General features: G+C 35.6%; 1 protein-coding gene across 1 annotated transcript in view; it reads left to right on the top strand.

Moving 5' to 3' along the window:
• Nucleotides 1-22,386, top strand: part of ZC3H7A (zinc finger CCCH-type containing 7A) — a 29,504-nt gene that overhangs the window by 2,304 nt on the left and 4,814 nt on the right. Inside the window, exons 2-19 of the mRNA XM_086622093.1 lie at nucleotides 4,294-4,397; nucleotides 5,502-5,541; nucleotides 6,368-6,565; nucleotides 7,194-7,352; nucleotides 8,977-9,057; nucleotides 9,144-9,185; nucleotides 10,031-10,067; nucleotides 10,593-10,873; nucleotides 12,694-12,901; nucleotides 13,884-13,948; nucleotides 14,713-14,905; nucleotides 16,592-16,753; nucleotides 17,366-17,562; nucleotides 17,800-17,897; nucleotides 18,811-18,992; nucleotides 21,051-21,127; nucleotides 21,677-21,810; nucleotides 22,232-22,337. Of these exons, the coding sequence (XP_086478219.1) occupies nucleotides 4,330-4,397; nucleotides 5,502-5,541; nucleotides 6,368-6,565; nucleotides 7,194-7,352; nucleotides 8,977-9,057; nucleotides 9,144-9,185; nucleotides 10,031-10,067; nucleotides 10,593-10,873; nucleotides 12,694-12,901; nucleotides 13,884-13,948; nucleotides 14,713-14,905; nucleotides 16,592-16,753; nucleotides 17,366-17,562; nucleotides 17,800-17,897; nucleotides 18,811-18,992; nucleotides 21,051-21,127; nucleotides 21,677-21,810; nucleotides 22,232-22,337 (2,328 nt within the window). The 5' untranslated portion in view covers nucleotides 4,294-4,329. The remainder of the gene's footprint in view (nucleotides 1-4,293; nucleotides 4,398-5,501; nucleotides 5,542-6,367; nucleotides 6,566-7,193; nucleotides 7,353-8,976; nucleotides 9,058-9,143; nucleotides 9,186-10,030; nucleotides 10,068-10,592; nucleotides 10,874-12,693; nucleotides 12,902-13,883; nucleotides 13,949-14,712; nucleotides 14,906-16,591; nucleotides 16,754-17,365; nucleotides 17,563-17,799; nucleotides 17,898-18,810; nucleotides 18,993-21,050; nucleotides 21,128-21,676; nucleotides 21,811-22,231; nucleotides 22,338-22,386) is intronic.

Genomic DNA, 22,386 nt, shown 5'->3' with positions numbered 1-22,386 from the left:
TGTTTTATACACAGCCTTCTGGTTTCACAACTGTTTGCTGATCAAAATTTTGACGTACAATAGTGTAGATAGATGGGTTAATTTTTGACTGAGTTGATTTAATATTTTGAGTTTGTTACCTTCTCTCCTGTCTGTGCCATAAAGAGGGGAGGAGGCTGATGCTAGAATACGAAAGGGGGTCTCTTTGCTCAGTGTTATTTTCGATACCCTTGCACCCCAGTCAAGGTTCGTAATTCATCTGAACCACTGAGGCAGATAGAGATCTATCAGCAGCAATCATGATAAAATTTTCAGTGTGCTTTGTACTGTACAAAGATCTAATTTGAGATTCCTGTAACCCAGTAATTGCATTAGTAGTGAACTCGGTGATGCATGGCAAGAGGATATGCTTCTGTATCTTAAAAGAACACATCCGTGCACTGCTCTTAGTTTTGAAGTTTCAGCTCTGTGGAGAAGGAAGTGCTGTGAGGACCGCTGACTTCCAGTTATTCTCAGCACTTGGGCCTGAAGGTGCAGAGACTGCTTATTTGAAGTATTTATAATAGCTGGAACCATTAATGTCAATAATGAACAATAACAGAATTATTTGATCAGCTAAAGGTCATGGATTCCCAGTGGTAGTAGTTCGGGTCCCCACATAATGTTAGGCATTTTTCCTCTATTCTCCATTCCTCTCTAAATAAGCTGTCTGCAGAACTGTCTGCATTAGGAGAGAGAATTAGTCCTGCCCAGTTCCCTACCCTTCGGGACTGGATTTTCACCTGGGGAACTTGGGTGCATGGCAAACTGTAGATGCTTGCTCCTTGGATTTGCAGTTTAGAAATGGAAAAGCTAGACTGTCCAAAGTTTCAAGCAGTGTGACCTTCCTTTCCAGAATAACCAGGGCTTGTATTCCTTCTATAGAAAAACCTCAATTCTCTGCATTCTCTGTGAATTTATTGACTTGTGTTCCAATGATCAATTTTGCTTTGCAAGATAGCCTAGCAGTAGTTGTGTTCAAAGCCCTTGTGCCTGAAGAGTTATCCCAGGCATATCCTAAATGTAATGAATGTCCTTTAAAACTCAGAAGTGCCAAAATACCGAAAGCAAGAAAATTGTCTTGCCCTGTGCTGGAAGGAAAGCAGATAACCAGTAAGAGGCATAAAGGACTTTGTAGGTATTCCTGTCTGCCACAGCTGGAACAAACTTGTTTTCCTTCATATCTCCTATCTGTATCACTGGGCTGGCATCTATCAGAAAAGGTGACATTGGCTACTGGCTGTCACTGGCTTTTCCTTTTGTGAAACGCCATGAGTTGAAGCATGTGATAAAGATGAACCAGTATAAATTGTTCTTTAACTTGCTTGGGTTTAGGCAGTTTTGTTTTTTTTTTTCCTTTAGTAGGTTGAGTAGATTGAGCTTGTATTGGCCATGTAGCAGCAGTTACGGAAATGTAACATTCAGTGCAAGTCAGTTCTGCCTGTGACCTTAATTACTGAAACAGCAGTCTGCTCTGCTCTTTTTTTTTTTTTTTTTTTTTTTCCAGATCCCAGACTATTTTTTCCCTTCCTTTGGCTTATCTCTTTCAGTGAACTGTACAAAGAATAAAGCAACAGTAGAGGTTTTGTTTTTTTTAGTAGTGGTTACAAGCAACAAAGCAACATTTTAATGTATGTACGTATGTATATTTGTTTTAAATTTTGACCCTGCAGATGGAGGAGAAAGCTGTTGCTAAATAGATGTGTTTTTTTTAAACTTTGAAAGTGGATGAATGACATTAAAAGTCAAGACATGATTATTCTTTGCCTTGTATGAGTCTAATGTGTTTCTCATTGCTCAAAAGGATCTAATAATAATTTGGATGAGAGAGATGCTGTTAGAGGTGCTATCTGAAACAATTTTAAATCCTCTGCAAAATCATCAAATACTGGAGCAATGTGACTGTCAAAGTATGTTAAGGAAAGATAATTTTTGCCTGAACATCTTACGGATGTAGATGAGTAAGTAGGAAAAAATAGAAAACCACTTTGAATAATAAATTACACCACTCACATATGTTCATCTCTTGCTAGCTATTCTTTTATCTGTGATGCCAGTTTGTAACGTTTCCATTAACTTTATTGTTATGGAGAAACTGGATGTGCACATCCTCAAATTTGAATATATAATTTATTCTTTAATATTTATGCAAGAGGTGATAAATAAACGCAATTGTTATAATATTGGATGTTTTTCATCTTGTTGCAAGTTGTTGCTGTGGAGTATTGGGGTTGCTTAAAATTAGTAGAGTAAAGCTGAACTTGATACTTGCCCAGATCTTGACATATGCAAGACTCTTGTGCTGGCAAGGTACTACTTCATCAGTTGTTAATTCAGGGAACCAAACTATGTTTTACATAGCTTACTTATTTTTATGGGAAAGCATGTGCTGATATTGCTGCTGTCTTTGGTTAGTGTGAGAGTTTCTTAATCTTACTAGCCCTCGTTTGAGTTCTAAAACCTAAACCATGAAAGACTGAATAAAAAATACTCAGATGCCCAGTAAATTCCCTTTTGGTGTTTACGTTTAGATTTTCTTCATAGATATGTTATTGTTATTCATTAAAACATTTAACTTTATAGTAAAAGTATTTCATATATAGGCCAAAAGTACAGTATGTATTACTAATTTGTGGAAGAAAAGATGGTGCATAAAATAACGTGAAAAGCAGTTACAAAAGGTGGTGTTGGTTATTTCCTTTCTGGAGAGTAGATAACTGAGTGCCATTTCTATACCTAAATAAGCAATATCTGAACAATTCATGTCAGTGAACTGTTGTAGCTGTCCATGATATTTATCTTCAGATTGTTTGTTTATTTAGTTGCTTGTTTGTTTATTTATTTATTTTTAAAGTTTGCTGATAGTAGAGGTCACAGTGGGAAGTGAGGTGAAGCAGGGACCTTGGAGTGCTTCCCATTCGTTTGCTTAGTGACCTTAAGAAAATTACTCAGGTTATTATGCTTGTTTCAGGAGTGTATTACAATAGGACTGACTCCTAATGACTTGAAATGGTGTAGACTTCGTACATGTGTTTAAGATGCTTTATAAAGATTTGTAAACATGATTAGAGCTGAAAGCTCTTGAGATTGTTTCATTATCCAAATTGTTCAGAGAAAGTAGGGTGTCTTCTCCAGCCAGTTTCTATTCTCAGTTGGGATTTTGTTGAGTTTGCTGAGAGTTTGTTTGTGATTTGTTTTTTTTTCACTTTGTTTTCGTTCTTTTGTCATTGATGTGAAATGATAACCTGGCAGAAAATACTGGCTTTTTTTACCTTAGTTTCAAGACTAACAGAAATGTAATGCATGCAGTTCAATTTTCTTTTTTTATTTTAACCGTAAGTTCCTACAAAAAGTAATTTTCTTCACAAAAAAAAATATGTATTTCCTCAAGCTAAAGGCCTTTTTCTGAATTACAGTATTTTCAGAATAAAAAGTCCCAACTCTATGCAGCTGTGAAACCATACTTTAAATAGCCTTATCATGAAGGTTATACAGATTGTTTTAGCCTATTTAACGTGAATATTTGAAAATCCAGTAAATGAAAGACACGAAGGAGAAAAAAATTCACTGATTCAGACTACTGAAATTGGATTTAAATGTCAAGTTGACGATGCGGAATTACATTAAAGTAATTTGTTTTTCACATGAAGTAGGTAGTCTTTGCCGCTGGTAGTTTCCAAGGTTTTCCCCTTGGTCAACTGATAAATATTATTTAAGCAGTAGTATTTTGCTTCTAATTACACCCTAGCAGTTGGGTGATGATGAGAAACTCTAGAATTAGACTTAATGGTAGTTTTTCATCAGTTTGGATTTTATTAATGAATATACCAGGGTCTTGAGTTTATTTCTGCTTCAACAAACAAAGGAAGTATACAGCTATTAGAGGAGGACGATGTGGAACCTTAGCTTGGTTTAGTAGTAATGCATGCAAGCTGCACTTGTGGTTTTGTTTGGTTTCATTAACATGACTCTGCATGATCTAGAGTAAATAAGTGAAAAACTGAAAATAAAGTAGAAATTGGAATAAAGGTTTTCTGTAGAAGTGTTGTGTAACTGGTCACTGACAGAGGGGATGTTGGTTCTCACCTGGGGCTTCTACCTGTATTGCTGCGGGCACTGCAGTGTGTGTCTGAAGTTTTTTCAGTGTGTTCTCTGAAGCTGCGGTGCAATGTCATCTTTGTATGATGGACTTAGTGCTGATGTGAGATTGGATCCTTCTGGTCCAAATGCAAAGTGCTATATTTTAACAGCCATATATCTTTCTTCCTGTTTGAGGAGTGGCATATCCGAAAAGTGGATGTTCAGGATAACATGTCCAATGTGTCAGAAGAGAGAAGCACTAGACAACAGGACATTAAGAAAGGACTCCAGTTTATAGAGTATGTTTTTGTGGTTTTGTTCTTGTATGCTTATACATGTGGGTGGATGAGGTGGATAGCTCTGGGAAAGTCCTTTTAGTATAGCACACGGAGGAAGGAGGAGGAGCTGTGTGTCTCTTCAGAATATTTGCTAACACTAAAATGGAAATGGAGAGCAGTCTTAAAGAAAAGCCAGAACCTGTCTCAAACAGAGCAGATTGCAGGTGGGAGGGTATTCATTTTCTGCCTTTGAGAAAAGTCAGCATCGATTTTTATGTTGAGTGGAAAATTTTGATAGCCTGAAAATCTGCCTTATACTTACGGACAGCTACACCTAAGACTAGGTTGCTACTGAAAGCGATGGGTTTAACCTAATGAAAAGTCATCTTAGTAGTTAATTTTCATTTGGATCAATGCCAGATTCTTCTCTAGGAGGTCCTGGCTAGCTTAAAGTCATTGTGAAATTTCACACTAGGTCACTGCTCACATAAGGCATTATTTTAAAAATAAAAAGAAAACTACTCTTTTAAAAATTATTTAGCAACAAGTTCTCAGATAACCTATATGGGAAGGGGAAGGTTCCTATTTTTCTTCCTGAAAAGTTAGAAGTAAATACCTCTGTTCTGTGTTAGAGAAAATATGTTGCGTGTTAAAAGAACTCTTAAAATTCCTGTAGGATCATTGGTATGGCTTAGTTAAAATTGATGTGTTCTTTTGACAGATAGTTGGTCATTTTTTAATACTTACATGAAGAGAACTGCAGTCTTCTTTTGTAATCTGTTTCTGCACCGTGGAGGAGAGGAAGGAAATTGTTTTTAAAGAAACAACATTGAGGTTTTAAACTCAAAGCATTCAAAACCTCGATGCATTTTACACAGCAGAGTTAAGACTGGCTGTGTAACTTTAAATGAAAGTGAGTCATTAGTAATTAGCAATAAGAAAACACCGTTTAATGAAAACTAATCTACAACACTCCCACCTTGTTCAGTGCAGGCAACAGACAATATTTAGAGATGTGCCTGTTGCAGCAAGAGAGACTGCTTTTAGTAAGAACCAGTATTCTCCAGTGTGATCGTCTTTTGAGCAATATGTATAGTGAGTAAATTTTGTGATTTCTTTTTCTAGATCTACTTTGCCCTACCCAGGGACACAAGAACAATATGAGGTAATGAAATTACTTTCTCATTTCCAGAAAGGTTTTTAACATGGACCGATCTTACCATTTGTATTCTTGTTTTTAATCATCATTTAAGTACTGGTATAGTATGAATGGAAATTTACAATGATGTTTCAGTACTGGAACTGGAAGACTGCTTACATTGTGATACAGGTATTCAGATATTTGGATGCCTGGAATTCACTTGTAGAGCAGTTCAGATTAATTCTTTCTCTGCTGGTGTTAGGGATGAATTTGGGGCATTCATTGGATAAAACAATGTGAGTAAAGTTTAGAATAGCACAGCAAAAGTGAGATAAAAAGACCTCAGTCACATAAATCTTCATAACGTTATGTTTCTGTACAAGTTATTATTTTGCATAATTTTTTAACATATTTCCAGACACATTTTTTTAGTATTTTATACAATGGTATAAATGGTAGGTGGTTTCATTGGATTTGAGAACATAGATAAAAATGCAGTTGTTCACACCTTAGATTAAAAAAACACTTTTAGTCTGCAAAAGCAGCCTTTGTGTACTAATGGTTTGCTAGTTGCTCTGTGTCTGTATATATATACATCTTTTTAAAGTTACTTAGACAAAGTAATTCTTTTATCAAGTAGTTCAGCCTCTCTTTTATCTACATGTATTGTGGTGTTGAACGTTAGAGATTGTCTTGGAAAAATGTCAGAAGAAAAACACTAATATAGACAAAAGTTCTGCATTTAATTTTGATTCTGTGAAGTTATGAGTATAAATTTTCTATTTAAAAATGTGTTTGGAAGTATGTGAGATAAACAACAAAACTGCTGTGTTTCTTTTCTTTCCTCCAGTTGTTTATACGAGAGCTTGTTAGAAATCTTTTTAATGAAGGGAATGATGTATATCGAGAAGGTGATTGGAGAGGATCACTGAGTCACTATACAGAAGCTATAAGCATAGCTGATTATGCTAATTCTGAAGAAATCCATGTTTCTGATGATGTTTTAGAGAAGCTGCATGTGAACAGGATAGCATGTTTTTCAAATATGGTAAGCTGCTGTTTAAACTGTATGATTTCTCTGCCCATGGCAGGGGGGTTGGAACTAGATAATCTTTGAGGTCCCTTCCAACCCAAACCATTCTATGATTTCTCAAGAGCAGTGCACTAACAGAGTATGAAGACATGGGAAGTTTCCTAGTGAGTGAAGAGCTCTTGGTGTTGGTTTGAGAATTGGCATGTTTCAGATCATCATTTTGGCATATACTTTAATGTTTTCTTTTTACAAGTATAATCATTGAGATATTTTTGGTTACTAACACTAGAGTATTAACAAAGAGTTACACCAGGCTTGGAAGCTGGTGGAACAGTATTTTTATCCACTTACACTGCTTATTGCGCCTGAGTCTGCTGCTTTCTCTGCAGGGTAAAATGGCTCTTGTGAAAGAACTAAATTGTCGTCATAACTATTATGGGATGTTACATGAACGATGTCCCCACTTCTTTTTAGTTGCTTAAGTTGGTGACCTAGCAAAACTCATACATGCAGTGTGCAGTGGCCTTGGTGAACGTTTTATAGTGTTTCAATACCTTCATCTACTACAGTTCAAATTTGGTATTTCAATGATAACAGTTCTGATTAGTGCTTTTTTTTTTCTTTTTCTTTTTCATCATCGTAGGGATTGCATGAAAAAGTACTAGAAGACTGTGAGATAGCATTAAGATTGAATGAAAACAATTTCAGAGCTCTCTATCGGAAAGCAAAAGCTTTGAATGAACTGGGAAGGTATAAGAAGGCTTATGATGCTGTAGCAAAATGTTCTCTTGCTGTGCCACAGGTAGGTAAATTATATATTGATGATTATTTTTAAAGATTTAATAAAGAAAACATATGCTTACATCAAGACCATTGAAGATTTTTTGATTGGTTGTTTGTTTGCTTGTTTGTTTTAATGCAGCAAAATACTTTTTATTCCTCTAAGAATTATTTTTTGTTGTGGAAGTGAAGACTGACAGCAGAGATTACAGTCCCCAAGCTCAGTTTGTTCGTGTTAACTTTCAGCAAAAGAAATAAATCACTTTGCAGTGGGGGTCAAATGCCATAAACATTTGCATTAAACACTAGAACCGCTAAATTATTTGTTTAGAATTCTTTACAGTCAGAAGTATACCGATGACATGAAGAGAAAGCCCACCTGTAATTATAATGTACAATATCGATTCTTTTGATACCTGTATTTTAGCTTACCAAGCATTTAGTGACATCCTTATCTGTACATTCTCCTCCATCTAAATGACTTACTCTGCACCTCTAATCTTAGGCTATATCTATATTAGCAAGCAGTGTGTGGTAGAATAGGAGAGGATCTGTAGACTGAAATGCTGATCCTGAGGATCTGATTTCCATGGTTGGTTTTAGTTTTTTGTTTGTTTTTTTAAAGAGTTAGAGTGCATCAAGTGCACTCTTGCAGCAGTTTCATTTGAGTTTCATCCAAAATTAATCTGAATTTGATTCATAATGCAAACTAAAATGCAGGGAGTGAGGATTATTAAGAGATTTCACTTCAGAAATGCATTCCTGATTTGAAGTAAAATGCTGATGGAAGCTTAACATGCTTTGCTCAAAATAGACTGCTCACAGGACAGAATACTGAGTTGCGGGGTTTTTTTTTACATTTCTAAATCAAAATTACAGTGAAATGGCTAGACAAACTGGTGAGCATAGGTTTACCTCCTGAATGAGAGAAGGTTTCAGTTGTGTTTCCAAAGACACAGGCAGTTTATCTGAATGTGTAACTTTGGATCCTTGCTTTGCACCTCCAGATCCGAATGTTTTTGCTTAAGGTTTATATGCTTTTATATAAGTTTTATAAACAGCTTTTTCTAGCTGTAGGACATGTTGTGAAAACTGAAAATTATTTAAATGGATGGTTATTATAATTATAGAACAGAGTGAAATATGACTAGGTTTTTTATTGACCTTTTCTAGTTGTATGATGCAATTACTGCCAAAATACAGAGTTCTCATTAAAAATTCAGCAGTTGTGTACTACCTGACATGATGGTAATCAGAAACGTGACCCTAAGTTTGTGTAAAAACAAAACAACAAAAAAAGCCTGTCCCCTTGGAAAGTAAACACCCTCCCTAACTAAACAAACAAGAAATACCCACCCACCAAAAAAAATTACAGTATTTTAAATTCAAATAAATGGAAGAGAAGGATACTGTCTGTTTTCTGGTGTTTTTCGAAATTTCAGGTATTGAAGTAATATTGCTTGAGGATCGCTGTATTTTTCAGCGTTAGTTTGCAGTCCCATATGTTGTGAAAGAATAAAGATGCGTTATGAGACATCCTGCATGTAGCGATCTTGTAGAATATAGACTGAGATGTGAACAGATGTCTTGACATCTTTCTTGTCATGAAAACACCTGTAAATTACGAAATTTTGTTTGTCTTTTAGGATGAAAGTGTGATTAAGCTTACCCAAGAACTAGCTCAAAAACTAGGATTAAAAATAAGGAAAGCATATGTAAGGGCAAAGGTAAGATTTTATTTTAATCTTTTACACTGAGATTTCCTTCTCTTGATACCAATTTTGTATTTAATGAAGGTATCTTTTCATTGCAGCCACCCTCCTCAAATTCAGTTTCTAGCGATGTATCGACTCAGGTAAGCTTCTACATGGTCCAAGTGCAAGCTGACTTCAAACTCCAGGGAGTAATTGCTTCTTAATTTCGTGGTGATGAAGTGAAAATGGTGCAATTGACATTTTATATAAGATGCTGTTATTTTGGACTTAAGAATTCTGTTGATCTTTGTGTTCAGTTTTGCTGTATATTCAGGGCAGACTAGGACATAAGATTATCATTCAAGTTATCTTTCTAGAAGAAATGTTAGCTAAAACATTACATCCAGTGCAGTGAATATATTTACTTTTAGTGTCCTGAGGCAACGGCGTAGCTAATGTGCGTATTTATTTAGTTATTTATTTGACAATTATCAAAGTGAAGAGTGCTGGGATAAAATCTTTTTTGATTTATGCGTTTGTCCAAATTTGACCTTCACTAGCAGCTGAACTTGCATTTATCGTGCTATTTGTAATGTGTCTGAATAGCAGTAATGAAGAGGAGTTAATCTTTCTCTTACAGATGTTTTTTTTCACAGGAATATAGACCATTTAGCTGTAAATAAATGAGGAAACGTAGGCGCAGCTCATTTAAGATACTGATTGAACTCTTTCATTCCCTGAAATATCACACTCGCGTTTGTTGGTTGGTTGAAGAATTTTAGTGATAACTGTGAATGGATTTTTAGTGATAACTGTGATTTCAGTTTGCAAATGGATGCTTTATCTAAAAAAATACTTGACCTTTAAATTCCATTAGACTTCATAAATTTCAAATTGTATACAACCTAAATTTGAGAACTTACATTCTTAGTCTGTAGATATGTATTTGAAAAATTTAAATGGCTCTTGTGCAAAGTGCTGAGAGGTATTTTTTTCTCACTTACAGAATTCTTCTTCTTCTTCTGTAGAAGATATTGAGTTAGGTGAGTGTTGTTGTATTACAATATTAATTCTAGGAAGCTAGATATACCATGTATATCTCATTTTATTTGTTACGGAGTTTCTTAAGAAGATTCATCTTGTCCTTTGAAAGATCTGTGGTAAAAAGTCTGACCTGTTTATCTCTAAAACCACATATTAAAGTGGCTGAGACAATTTTCTTTAGGTCTCTGTGATCTGATATGATTGTAAGTGCTCCTGTCGTGATTGTCTCATACTGTTCTCTTTAACTTGGAAAAATAGAGAGGAGAGAATACATCAAAGATTTAGTAATATATCAGGTCTGTAACTTTTTCCTGTCTGTCTTAGAGTAATATGGAAAACACCGAGAAACAGATTCACATGAATTAGAAGTTAGTGGAAGCTGAAAGCATTTAATGTGGTTTTGCTTAAACGTTCTTCATGTTTCTCCACTCCCTCACCCCCCACATTGTCAAGATAAAAGTTACGCAAGATAATTTTACATCTTTGAACAAAAGTTCCAGTCGTTCCCATCTTCTCTGTTTCAGACTTGTCTGACCAAAAGCAAGAGATGGTTTCTGCTGCTTCTTCATCCAACTTTGTTTCTGAAGTGTCTAATGTATCATCAGTACCTGTACCATCTCTATCTTCTGTTATGCCTCTTCAAGTGGAAAAGGTTTCTTTGCCTTCTGCAGTGTTGGCAAATGGAGGGACTGTTTCTTTCTCTATGCCAGAAGCATGTTTAGATTGTGGAGATGGAGACATAATTATTGGGGAAGAGCTTGATGAATTACTTGATTCTGTGCCTGATCCAGATGAAAGTGTAATGGTAAGACTTTTTTCTTTATTTTTTTTCTCAAAAGACTGTCCTTATGAATCGTATCTTGTATTCTTATCAAGTGGGCTGGTCGTGAAACACGAGTTAACTCTCCTAGCTATATTGAGCTGTATTTGTGCGTAGTTGGGTTGACTTTCTCAAGTGCAGATTCTTGCAAATGTGGCTATAAAGATACCAGGACGCAACAGAGCTCCAAGGACATTGATTTTGCATACTGGAAAGCCTGAGCGAGGTTGCTGGGAGAGGGATACTACTTCAGAAATACTGCTATACTACTGCCACAGGGGAAGGGATACTACTTCCAGGAAGTACTACGAAAAGTGAACTAGACATTTGAAGTCTGGGTTAGGGTGTTTGGTTTTTTTTGTGCAAATAAACCTTCTCAGAACCCGAGAGTGTGTTGGAGTGCCCACCCTGTGGCCGTAGAAACTACGGTTAAAGTTCTGCTAATAGCTTTGCAGGACAGTAGTACTTGCCCTGTGGTCTCCTAGTGCATTCGCTAGTATCTCTGCAGTCAGAGCCTTGTCCGGATAACACCTCCTGGATAACCAGAAATAGTTAGAGCATCATGAGTCTAACTTCTTATATCTTTTGGAAGAGATTATTAGAGACATTTAGGCACACAAAGAGTTGTTCTTAATTACACTGTTATTCCAGAGCTAGAACAGACTGTGAAGCATACAGAATTCCTCAGTTATTAGTCAAAATGAGAGCAGAGCTGTCTGAACTTACTAGCAAGGTTACTGGCGCTCTGCTGTGGCCCTGCCAGTTTGGAGCTCTTAGTATTGCAATGTTAAGTGAGGCTGTGGCATGCTGAATTCTTCAGCTAGTTGTGATATTAATACCTCATTCAGCTGTGGATACAGTTGTAAATCTTTAAATCGAAAGTCTTGGGGCTTCTAATTTTCTGGCTTATGCACTTTGTTTTGTAGAATGTATTTCGGAAATGTAGAAAGTAGCTCCCTGAATTGATCAGGCAGTTGAACTAGGTGATTGTTGCAGGTCCCTTCCAACTAGTCTAATCTATTCTATTCTGGGTGTGCCATAGTGAAAGCCAGGAGGAAATACAATCTTCCAAGATAGACTGCAGTCTCATGTAGTGTACAGTCTTGAGTTGTAGGCTGACAACTTGGGTAACAGAGGGAGTTTCATGTTGGCCAAACTTTGTGCAGACCAATTTGGTCAGCCTCCAGGCAAGGGAGAAACTTCTTGGGGTGACAGAGAGGAGGGAGGGAGGGAAACTCCCCTGCCTGGTAGTGTCCTTAACAAAGGTGTGCAGAAGGATAGGTTATTTTCTACCGGGGGAGAGAAAGGTGGGCTGGCCTTTGCAGAACATGGTATCGTTTGACTGTATCTGAGGATTTATTTCAAATCTAACTCTTAATTCTTTACTGTGCTGAATTTGAATTATGGTCTCTTTATTTAGAAAAGATCATGTAGATTTCTGACTCTTCCTACTCTTCTCTATTGTCTTATGTTTTTAACGTAATTTGGAAATCCAGCTCTGATCTGATTCATAAAAAAATCCAAAATGTGTTAATAAGTAAATAAACTTCAACTAACTAAAACTTTAAAGTGGTTGATTCATGGATAATTCCTTGCATTAGGACACGGTTTAGGGTTTGATTACTGTAGTTCTCTAAGTGTGCTGTAGCTCTGTACAGAACTGTAGTGTACCTTTTATTGTTTTTCAGTAGATTTTATGAAGCCTTTGCAAAAACTTTACTAAAAGAAATATTATTGTCGATTGTGTTCTTGAGAGTTATTTTTCTGTGTGTGAACGCTCTCTTTAAATTTCTTGTTTTTCCCAGCAAACTACAGGAGCCAGAGGACCTATTCCTGCCGGAAGCGTAGCTCCTAGTGTACCTTTCTCTGCATCTTTGTTGGGGACACTGCCAGTTAGTGCAGGATTTGTTCCTTCACCTTCTCTTTCAGAAATCTTTTCACAGCCTTTGGCTTCTTCGCTGGAAAATTTTTGTTCACCATTAAGCACCTTTTCAATCAGTGACCCAAAAAGAGGTAAGAAAACAGTGTTAAATATTTAACCTTTTATGATGAGTGTGAGTTGTGCATGAGCCAACTGGTTTACTTTTTTAATAAAAGATTTTTCACAACTATTCGGTAGTATTTAAGACTTACATAACACTTGGTCTGTGCTCACAATTTTTGAGAGTACTGATAATTAGTGTTGATTGTACACCAGAATGTATAAATAAAGCTTTTGTTCACTTGAGGTCTGCATAAGCCTGCTCTAAGCTCCCTCTGTTCAGTTTTTCTGCGTTTATTGTGTAAGTTACTTGTTTCAGGTGGATAAGTATAAAGAAGGAACCATGTTCCTTCAAAATTTATTTTTTTTTTAAACAAAGATGTTCTTACAGCTTAAACTTTCTGATGATTTGGCAATAAACAAGAATTCTGAAAGGCTAATATAACTGTGTACTCTGAAAAGGTACCAGTGTTACATGATTGGATTCAAACTCCAGGAACTATAATTATGTAGTGAAATCAGGTATGTGAAATAACAAGATATAAATAGCCAGTGAACTAGAAAAGATAAAGTTTTGTCTCTAGTTACTAGTGTTACAGGAGCATGCTGTCTTTGGAATGAAGCCAAATTTACAAAATAAAATAAAAAATAGAAGAATCCTCTTAACCCTCTTCCATCTCCTCGCTTTTGATAGTCAGGTATTGCGTGTCTGGCTACCCTTTTTGTACTGCACAAGTATCTCCATATTGCGTCAGCATGTACCTGTGAAGCTACTGCTGATGTTAGTCAGGTGGATATATTGAAGATGATTACCTAGTAATTTTTCAGCCCAGGTGTTTACAAGGGGCTTTTTCATAACTGAAAAAAACAATAATCGTAGCAAACGTAAAACTCTTTGATGTTTGTCAAAAAACCAAACCTTCGATACTTTTGCTTCTCAGGAGTGATAAATAATTTTTTGCATAGGATGTTTTGAGGAACTGAAGTAATTAAAACTTCTTTTTATTCCTTTAGACCTCTCAAATTCAACTTCAAGGGATGGTACACCAACACTTAGCAGCAATAATTCCCCATTGTTTGTAAGTATTTTTCCTGTTTTCTTTCACATCAGTTCAAATGTTAACGCCTTGGAGGATTAACATAAATCTTAGATTTTACAGTAGAAGTTTCTATTTTTAAATAATGGCACTTTTACCATTAAAATATTATTCTAGCTTGGAAAACGGTTGTACAGTAGTTCACAGGAGCCGTAACTGAAGGCAAAAAAAAATGATAAAGGTTGTTTTATATATCCAAACTTTAACTACTGTCATAGCCACTCTTCCATTCAGAGGAACTTGCTGTAAAATACTGTGGAAATGTAAAATAACCAACCTAAGAGAGAGAAAACCTCTTTATGATCTGAGTGCCAATGTTAGGAATCCTGGAGAGCTGTCCTAGTAGAGGAACAGAGCGGAGTTCCTCGTGTCTCAGAATCTGTCTGGTCACTGTGTTCTAGTCATGCTGTATATTTTCAATCATTCTACTGGACATCGATTGTGTGGGGAAGGGTGGCATGAAGGATTGCATCCTCATGAGTCAGGATGGAGTAATAATTAGCCTGGCAAATGCCGCTCTTCTCCCTGTACCTGGTTGGGTCTTGTTATATGCGTATTCTGTGCTGGGTATAGGCTTTTGTAAAATCTCCATGTCCCCTTCTTAGACATGTCATTAGGTTTGTATTATGATTTTTTTTTTTTTGTATAAGCTTTCTTGTGCTTTGAAGAATAAGTTCAGTAGGTTAAATTTTAATTTTGCTGTATTAAATTCCATGGATTGAGTAAAACATGCTTTCTTCCGACAGATAAATGGCCCTAGTAGTTTGTTTGGGTCCGAAAATTACATGGGAATCGCAGGCCAAACTAGAAATGACTTTTCAAATGTTTTTAGCAGTGCAACTGCTAATATACCTGTATCTTCAGCACTCACGGGAAGAAACCCATTAGAAGGAACACATGAGCTAAGACAGGCCTGCCAGTTATGTTTTGTCAAAAAAGGTAAGGAGCTTTTGGACTCAGTTGGGTTGACTGTTAAAAAAATAAAAAGCATACATTTAAAATTTTACTGTTCGTAATTTAAAATACTATTGGCTTCTAAACAGTGTTAATCTTGACTTGCTCTTTGCAGATGTAGTACGATTTTATGATTAAGGAACTGGTAAAATGTTTCAACAAGTATTTTATCTTCTTTCTTCGTTTCTGGATTTCTTGTCCTAATAGATTCTTGATTCCTAAAACCAGCACAAATCACCACACGCTTTCCCCAACCTGTAGGTTTGCTATGTAAGGTCGTTCACATTCTATATTCGCTTTCCTCCCTACCCCCAGGGTACTGTGAAGAATGACACCTTTGCTCAAGACTAAAAAACACTTGCAATACTCTCTCTGATTGGCCATGGGGAATTGAACTGCAGTTCAAAGTACCTGGTAACCTTCACATCCCATCTGTTTTATTGTTCTTTCGAACTAATTCTAAATCATAATCCTGAGGCTTCCAAACCTTAGTAATAATTAACTCCACTGTATTGACTCAAAGGATCTTAACCACTCTTGGGCTTTAATATAACTAATCTTTTAGGCCTGAGCTGTTGCTGTTAAACAGAGCCGTATTCTAGAGGCAATAGCTTTTATTAGACTAATCTTAAAAATATGCATTGTGTTTCAAGTCATAGGTGTCATTGATATTGATATACTAATAAAGAATTGTATCAAGACACTCAGGGTACGACTATTGTAGTTTCAAGAACTTTAATATTAATTTTAAATTATATTTCCAAGAAAAATACATAAAGTGATGTTTGAAAAACCATAGAACACCTTCTGTTAAAAGCAGGAGCTATAAAGTATCGGTGGAAGTACTTAGCGTTTTCCTAGCTTCATTTTTTGTATCATTTTTTCTATTTCTTTGCATCTCTGTCAAAGCCTTTAAGTGTCTCTTGCTTTTACTACCTACTTTTGAAATTGTACTGTTCCATCAGTTTCTTGTCCAGGGAAAATGGGTCACACTCTCTTGTTTTTGTTGTCCCCTAAATAGCAAAATTCACTGAGCATTACTCGTCTTCAGATTCCCTGATTTCTTCATTTTGGTGGTAATGTAACATTCACTTTAGTATCATCCCAAAGACAGAGCTAGGCATATTTTTGTTTCCAAAATCGCAAATTTCTAGGATTGGCATTTATATTTTTGGCACGTGTGTACTTCTTACCTAGTGTGTTTTGTCTCTGAACATAGTAACTGTTCTAATACAATAAAAGTTGAAGGTTGAGAGCGAGCTGTTTACTGATCCTTGGAATTCATCTGCATCGACTTATTATAAATAAGCAATTTAAGTTATAAATTAGCGTTATGGAAATGTATACTTTGGAATTCGAAAAACGCAGCAATTTGTTGCTGTCCCAAAGTAATCTTAAGGTTGTAACCCAGCATCCCTCCCCAGATAACTTGTGTTTTTTTTTCTTGCCGAGACTGGTCCTTTTGTAAGTATTCAGGTTTTTTTCTGTTCTGCTTAACATGGCTATTAATGACTTTTGTTTCTTCAGAGCTGCTGGTGCAAGTAGGAATTATATACAGTGTGTTGGTGTACTTTGCTTTTAGGCTTATGTGCCAGTCTGTGTATGGAAATGTTAAAAGTATGCTGCAATTTATGCAAATAAAATATAAGCAATTTGCTGTGATTGTTTCAGGTCCTAAATTACTGGATTACGCTTACCATCCCAGTTTAGAACATAAATGTAAAAAGGATATTCTAATTGGCAGAATAAAAAACTCTGAAGATAAATCATGGAAAAAAATACGTCCAAGACCAACAAAGACACAGTATGTGGGACCATATTATATATGTAAAGGTACGTGTTATAGATAGTAAAACTTAATGCCTACACTCAAAGTAATATAGTTCAGCTTTTCCACAGTGAACTCAGAATGAGTTTTTATTCTTGCTGATGGGAGATGGAGAAGGAAGTTCACTGAGTGGTTTATATTTTCAAAGGCTGTAAGGAGTGCCATATTTTGACCATTGATGTGACTGTTTAGACAACATGGACTGTATTTCTGTGCTGTTCGTTATGAATAACTCGGCTTCTGAGTGCTGGGCTATTACTACTCAAAACAACAAAAAACCCCATTCTTGTTAGACTTCTGTAGTATGAACCTCTACTTACGATGTAAGCAAGATGATTCATGGATTAATTAACAGCTATATTTAAGCAAAGAGTACTCCGGGTTCTCAGCGTTGTTGCCTTAGGCTAGAAAAGGATAGTTGGTAGAGGTGTGCATCCGCCTTTCTGAGGAATTTTACGTTTTCAATAAGTCATTCAGCATAAGGTTTTGCTTCTCTCTGGTAGACTTGTGACCTGCTTCTTTATTAAAACATTTGAAATGGAAATAGTGGGAGTTTTAAGATGGATTTCCAATAAAAGTTGTTAAAAGCAATGTCATATTCAATATTGTTATTTCAGATGTTGCTGCTGAAGAGGAATGCAGATATCCAGGTCATTGCACGTTTGCGTATTGCCAAGAAGAGATCGATGTGTGGACGCTGGAGCGCAAAGGGGCCTTTAGTCGAGAAGCTCTTTTTGGAGGAAATGGAAAGATCAGCTTGACTGTGTCTCGACTTCTTCAAGAACATCATGGATTATTTATGTTTCTTTGTGAGGTGCTGCTTTATTTCTAATGACACAATAAAAATGATAATAGATAATAAAATTACCTGGAAAGAAATGCTTTCATTCATGCATTTTGTTTTGTACATTTTGAAATGCATGTCCAATAATAATATGGCTGTCTTTAGATTAGAGACTAGTTGAAGTCTCTGTTAAAATCTTTACAATAAAGTATATTTTTAAATGTATAAAATATATATTCTATAATTACCTGTTTTTTTGTATTCTAGAAATGTTTTGATCACAAACCCAGGATAATAAGCAAAAGGAACAAGGATAACTCATCTTCTTGTTCTCACCCTGCTATGCATGACTTTGAAGATAACAAGTATGTCTGAAATATCATCTCTTTAAGTTTCGAATTAAAAGCAAAGGTTTCAGGGAATTTTTTAATACTGACTTTAATTTCTTGCCTGTTGATTAACTTCCTCGCTAACTGACATATGCTTTGGTGGTAGTGGTAAGACAAACTTACTGAACAAGGATTGTCTCATGTAACTAAATTGAAAGTGAACTATTTTTTCATCAATGCATTCAAAACTAGTGGTATCCACCCTCATGTTTGAGTCTTACTGGTTTTGGTGTCAGTTTGTTAATAGTGTATCTGCCTGGTGGGCTGCATTGATGTAAACAGATGTGTGATGTTAAGTTAATATAGGAGTTCCTAAGTTTGCTCTTTTTCAGACTGTTTTGCTTATTTTGCTGTAATTTTAACTCAAGTCAGTTAACAGGTTTAACTTAATTACAGTGTTTGAAATAGGCAATAGTCCTCACTAATTCAATTGATAAAAAATAGTGTGAGGAAAGTGTCTTTAATTATTCTTTGAAAGTTAAAAAAACTTCATGGTGGTCATAGTGTTAAATTTTGGAGAATCCATACACTTACATTTTTGTATGATGGAAACGTAAGTGAGAGCATTTTAATTGCTTTTAATACGCCCCTATATTGAGGAAACATTACAGCTATAAGAGCTAGGCTGTTACTATGATGTATCAACTCTTTCTTTAATGGTGCTCTATAAAAGAATCAGTACTTGTGTTTGTAGTTGGATCAGGATATGTACTTGAAAATGGACATGATATGCTTTCCCTCTTGGAAACCAGTGTTGTAGTTGGAATGAGTTCAGTCATGCTTTGCAGAAGAGAATAAGATATGGTGAGGGATGGTTATTCTACATGTATTTCCACACACCAACAAAGTTGTTTTAAGGAATATGTAAAATTGACTGTTTTCAAAACAGGTGCCTTGTCCACATTTTGCGAGAAACTATGGTGAAATACTCCAAAATCCGCCCTTTTCAAGCTCGATGTCAGCTGGACCTGTGCAGACATGAGGTGCATTATGGCTGCTTACGAGAGGATAAATGCTTTTATGCTCACAGTCTGGTAGAGCTTAAAGTCTGGATAATGCAAAAGGAAACAGGTATGTTTGGTAAAATTCTCACTTCATTCTTCGTTGTAATGGCGCTTCGTCTCAATTCCCTTATGAAATTAGCTACTTGGGATCGGTGCATTCACTTACAATTTGCTGGAATCTTTCGTCCAGCATATTCAATAAACAGTAATGTAAATATAATTAAAAGTATGGAGTAGGCTACTAGCTATTCAAAATTAGCAAGTTTTTGATAATAAAAACTGTTGAAACTTCTCTACATGATCAGATTTCTTTTTTCTTTAAATAAACTAGAAGTCTTCAGTAGATATTAAATACAAGTCAAACTAGATTTGTTTTTATTTTTAAACCTTAAAAGTTTGGAAGACCTTAGCCAAATTTCTTTTTTGCAGAGCACCAAAACAAAAGCTTGAAATTTATACCATTGTTTCCCTCCATCCTCCAGTGCAAGAATCAATTTTTTCCACCGTTAAACCTTTCTTTAGCTTAGTGTCGTTCTGATATTATATAGTGAGCCAGAAAATAAGTCTTTCCAGTTTGCTGCTCTGTGTCTCGTTAGCGTATGTGTTGTTAAAACGTAACTATTTTTCTGTTCTTGCTTACACAGGACATTTAGGCTGCTTTTTGTTGATCTTGCTTGTTTTTGTTGGCTTCTTTGAGGATAACAGATTACTATTTCATTTCTAGCTGACAGCTTTTGAACGACATGTCTCTGTACTTACAGTCCTTTCCTTTGTCCTGAGTTCCAAAGTCTCCATGACTTTTAAATTTTTTTTAAAAAAAAGCAATTGAACTGTTGGCAGTCAGTAATTTGTACCACATAAGTTGTATATTCTTCCTACCTTGCTGTGTATGGCAGCAGTGCTTTACATATGAAGTAATCATGTTGGATCATTGTGATGCATGGAGGAAAAAGGGAAATGTGGCAATCCCAATGTGTTAGTCTTTCTGGTGGTTTTGCCTGTTTATGTCTGTGGTTTATCCTCACCTGTCCCTTCTTTGAAAAAGAGAGTCCTTGTTGCTTCAGCTTTCTATCTAGAATCCTGAACAGACATACTGACATTAGATGTCATACTGACCTGAAAATTTTGGAGGAAGAAAGTCAAATAGAGACAAGAGATTACTGTTTATTTGCTGATTTCCTGTTCTGTCTTTCCTGGGATGAGCCTTTAGAAGATTCTCTGTGAAACTAAAAGTTATTTTCTTACCAGCTGCCCGTACAAAGTCAATAATAGCAAATACATACTTCCACTATAATTTCTATTTTGAAGTAAGAGTTGAGTTCTCCAAGAAACTTGATTTGCCACAGAAGGCATATTCTTTTCTTTTATTTTATGATAAGTTCATGCTGCCCTCATGCTTTGCCAAAGTCAGCTAAAGCTCAGTCTCTGCTCTTTGAATGAGGTTCCTCTTCTGAATGTAAGGTGTGGGAAGTAAAGGAATGCTGCCTCGGGAAAGAAACATTTTACTCACCCTCAAATCCAAATACAGATGACAGTCTGTATTTGTGTGGAATTAAAGCAGTAAATGTTACCGTATGTGTGAACACTTTATAGCTCCAGTAGGAACCTTAACCAAATTATTTGTAAGAATTTTTTTTCTGAAACAAAACCTAATTAACAGGGCTTGTTTAAAGTCCTTGTAAAGAAGGCGGGGCAATCTAGTGTCTGTTAGCTTGCACTTTGCATCGTTCTTCTGTGGTTCGTGATACAATGTGGCTTGTCGAATTAGATTGTCATTAGAGGTTTAGTATATTAAGTTTAAATAAATACTCAAAGATGCACCTTAACTTATATGAGCAATCTGTAATTTAAAAAACTTCTATGTTTGCTTTTCAGTGTGATCATATATACAGTATTTCTGGTTTTGAGGCCTTCATGAGATTCTTGAGTGTGTATATATATGTGTGTGTGTTTATGATTGTAAATGTATATCCACACCCACATATGAGTGTATGTATATGTGTATACAATATATGAAAAGAAAAATAGATAAAAGCTTTGGGGCTTCAGTAGCATTCCAGTTTGAGCATGTCTGTAATTCTGCAACAATCCTAAGTGCTCAAGAACTTTTTTCCTTCCTTTACAGGTATTTCACATGATACTATTGTTCAGGAATCAAAGAAATACTGGCAGAACATGGAAGCTAGTGCACATGGATCACAGGTATTTCTGTTTTTCCATTAAACTAATTCTGTAGTGACTTTGGTGATAATTCTTTTTCTATGTATAATGTAGCTTATTTTAGAAATTACTTTTTTAATGCTCTCTTCAAATAATCTCTTCCACTGTCAGCTTTCTTCATCTTATTTCACTTAAACTAAAACGTCTGCTTTGCTTCTATGCAATTCCTTTTTTGCTTTGCTTATTTTGTCATAGGCAGAACATAAAAGCTAAATACAATTTTAAAGTCAGCTGCCATGGGGCAATTAAATATCTTTTCAATATGTAGGACTTTTATGTGTATAGTATGTATATATTATCACAACTTCTTGGTACATATATCTAAATCAGAAATAAGTTAAATAAAAATGCATTTGTCAAGAAATGTCTAGTTTGAAATTACAAGCTAAGCTATTACAAGGCATGCAGTGTAACATCTGCTTCTGGACATGTTTTGTAAACTTTTATCGTAGGGGTAGTTCATAATTATGTGTGGATTTCTTTGCAGATACAAAATATTTTTTATTGTTGTTGTTATTTTTTTGGCTTAAGATCCTTGGGAACCAAATGAAATATGGATCACTTAATTTGAAGATGAAATTTGTTTGTGGTCAGTGCTGGAGAAACGGTCAAGTTAATGAGCCAGACAGAAACAAGAAATACTGTAGTGCAAAGGCAAGGCACCCGTAAGTAAGACCAAGCAGTGAAAATTTTACTATTTTGTCAGCCATTTGAAACCTCTCTGGGAAACTTTGTTACTGCTTAGGAAAGAGTCATACAAGAAATAAAAAAAACAAATGTATTGGTTTTTTTACAAACACTTTTGTAATGGTTTTTTACAATTTATTTTTTTTTTACAATATTTTTTTACAAACAAAGCAGAACAGCCATCTCTTTATAGTATGTTAATAACTGGTAATGAGAAACAAACACTTCGGTGGCTGTTTGTTTTGTTATGGTAAAGTTTCAGTAGAATTTAGTTAAATCTGAAATATATGTTGAAAGCTTTATAAAGAACTTTTCTGGGCTTTCCTGGTTCTGCTTCTGTGTATACGGTGTGTCTTTTTTTTAATAGTATTTTCTTACATGGAAGCATCTGTTTTTCAGATGGACCAAAGATCGCCGTGTGGTGCTAGTAATGTCTAATGAACGAAAGAAGTGGATGACCATTCGTCCTCTTCCCGCAAAGAAACAAGTGCCTCTGCAATTTGATGTATGTTAACCCTAAAACTAACATTTTAGTTAAGAAGACAGGGCGACTG

The sequence above is a fragment of the Tauraco erythrolophus genome, chromosome 17, assembly GCF_009769465.1.
Source record: "Tauraco erythrolophus isolate bTauEry1 chromosome 17, bTauEry1.pri, whole genome shotgun sequence".
In the NCBI taxonomy this organism is placed as follows: Eukaryota; Metazoa; Chordata; class Aves; order Musophagiformes; family Musophagidae; genus Tauraco; species Tauraco erythrolophus.
Note: the sequence above shows the minus strand (reverse complement) of the source record. Positions and strands in the feature narration are given on the sequence as shown.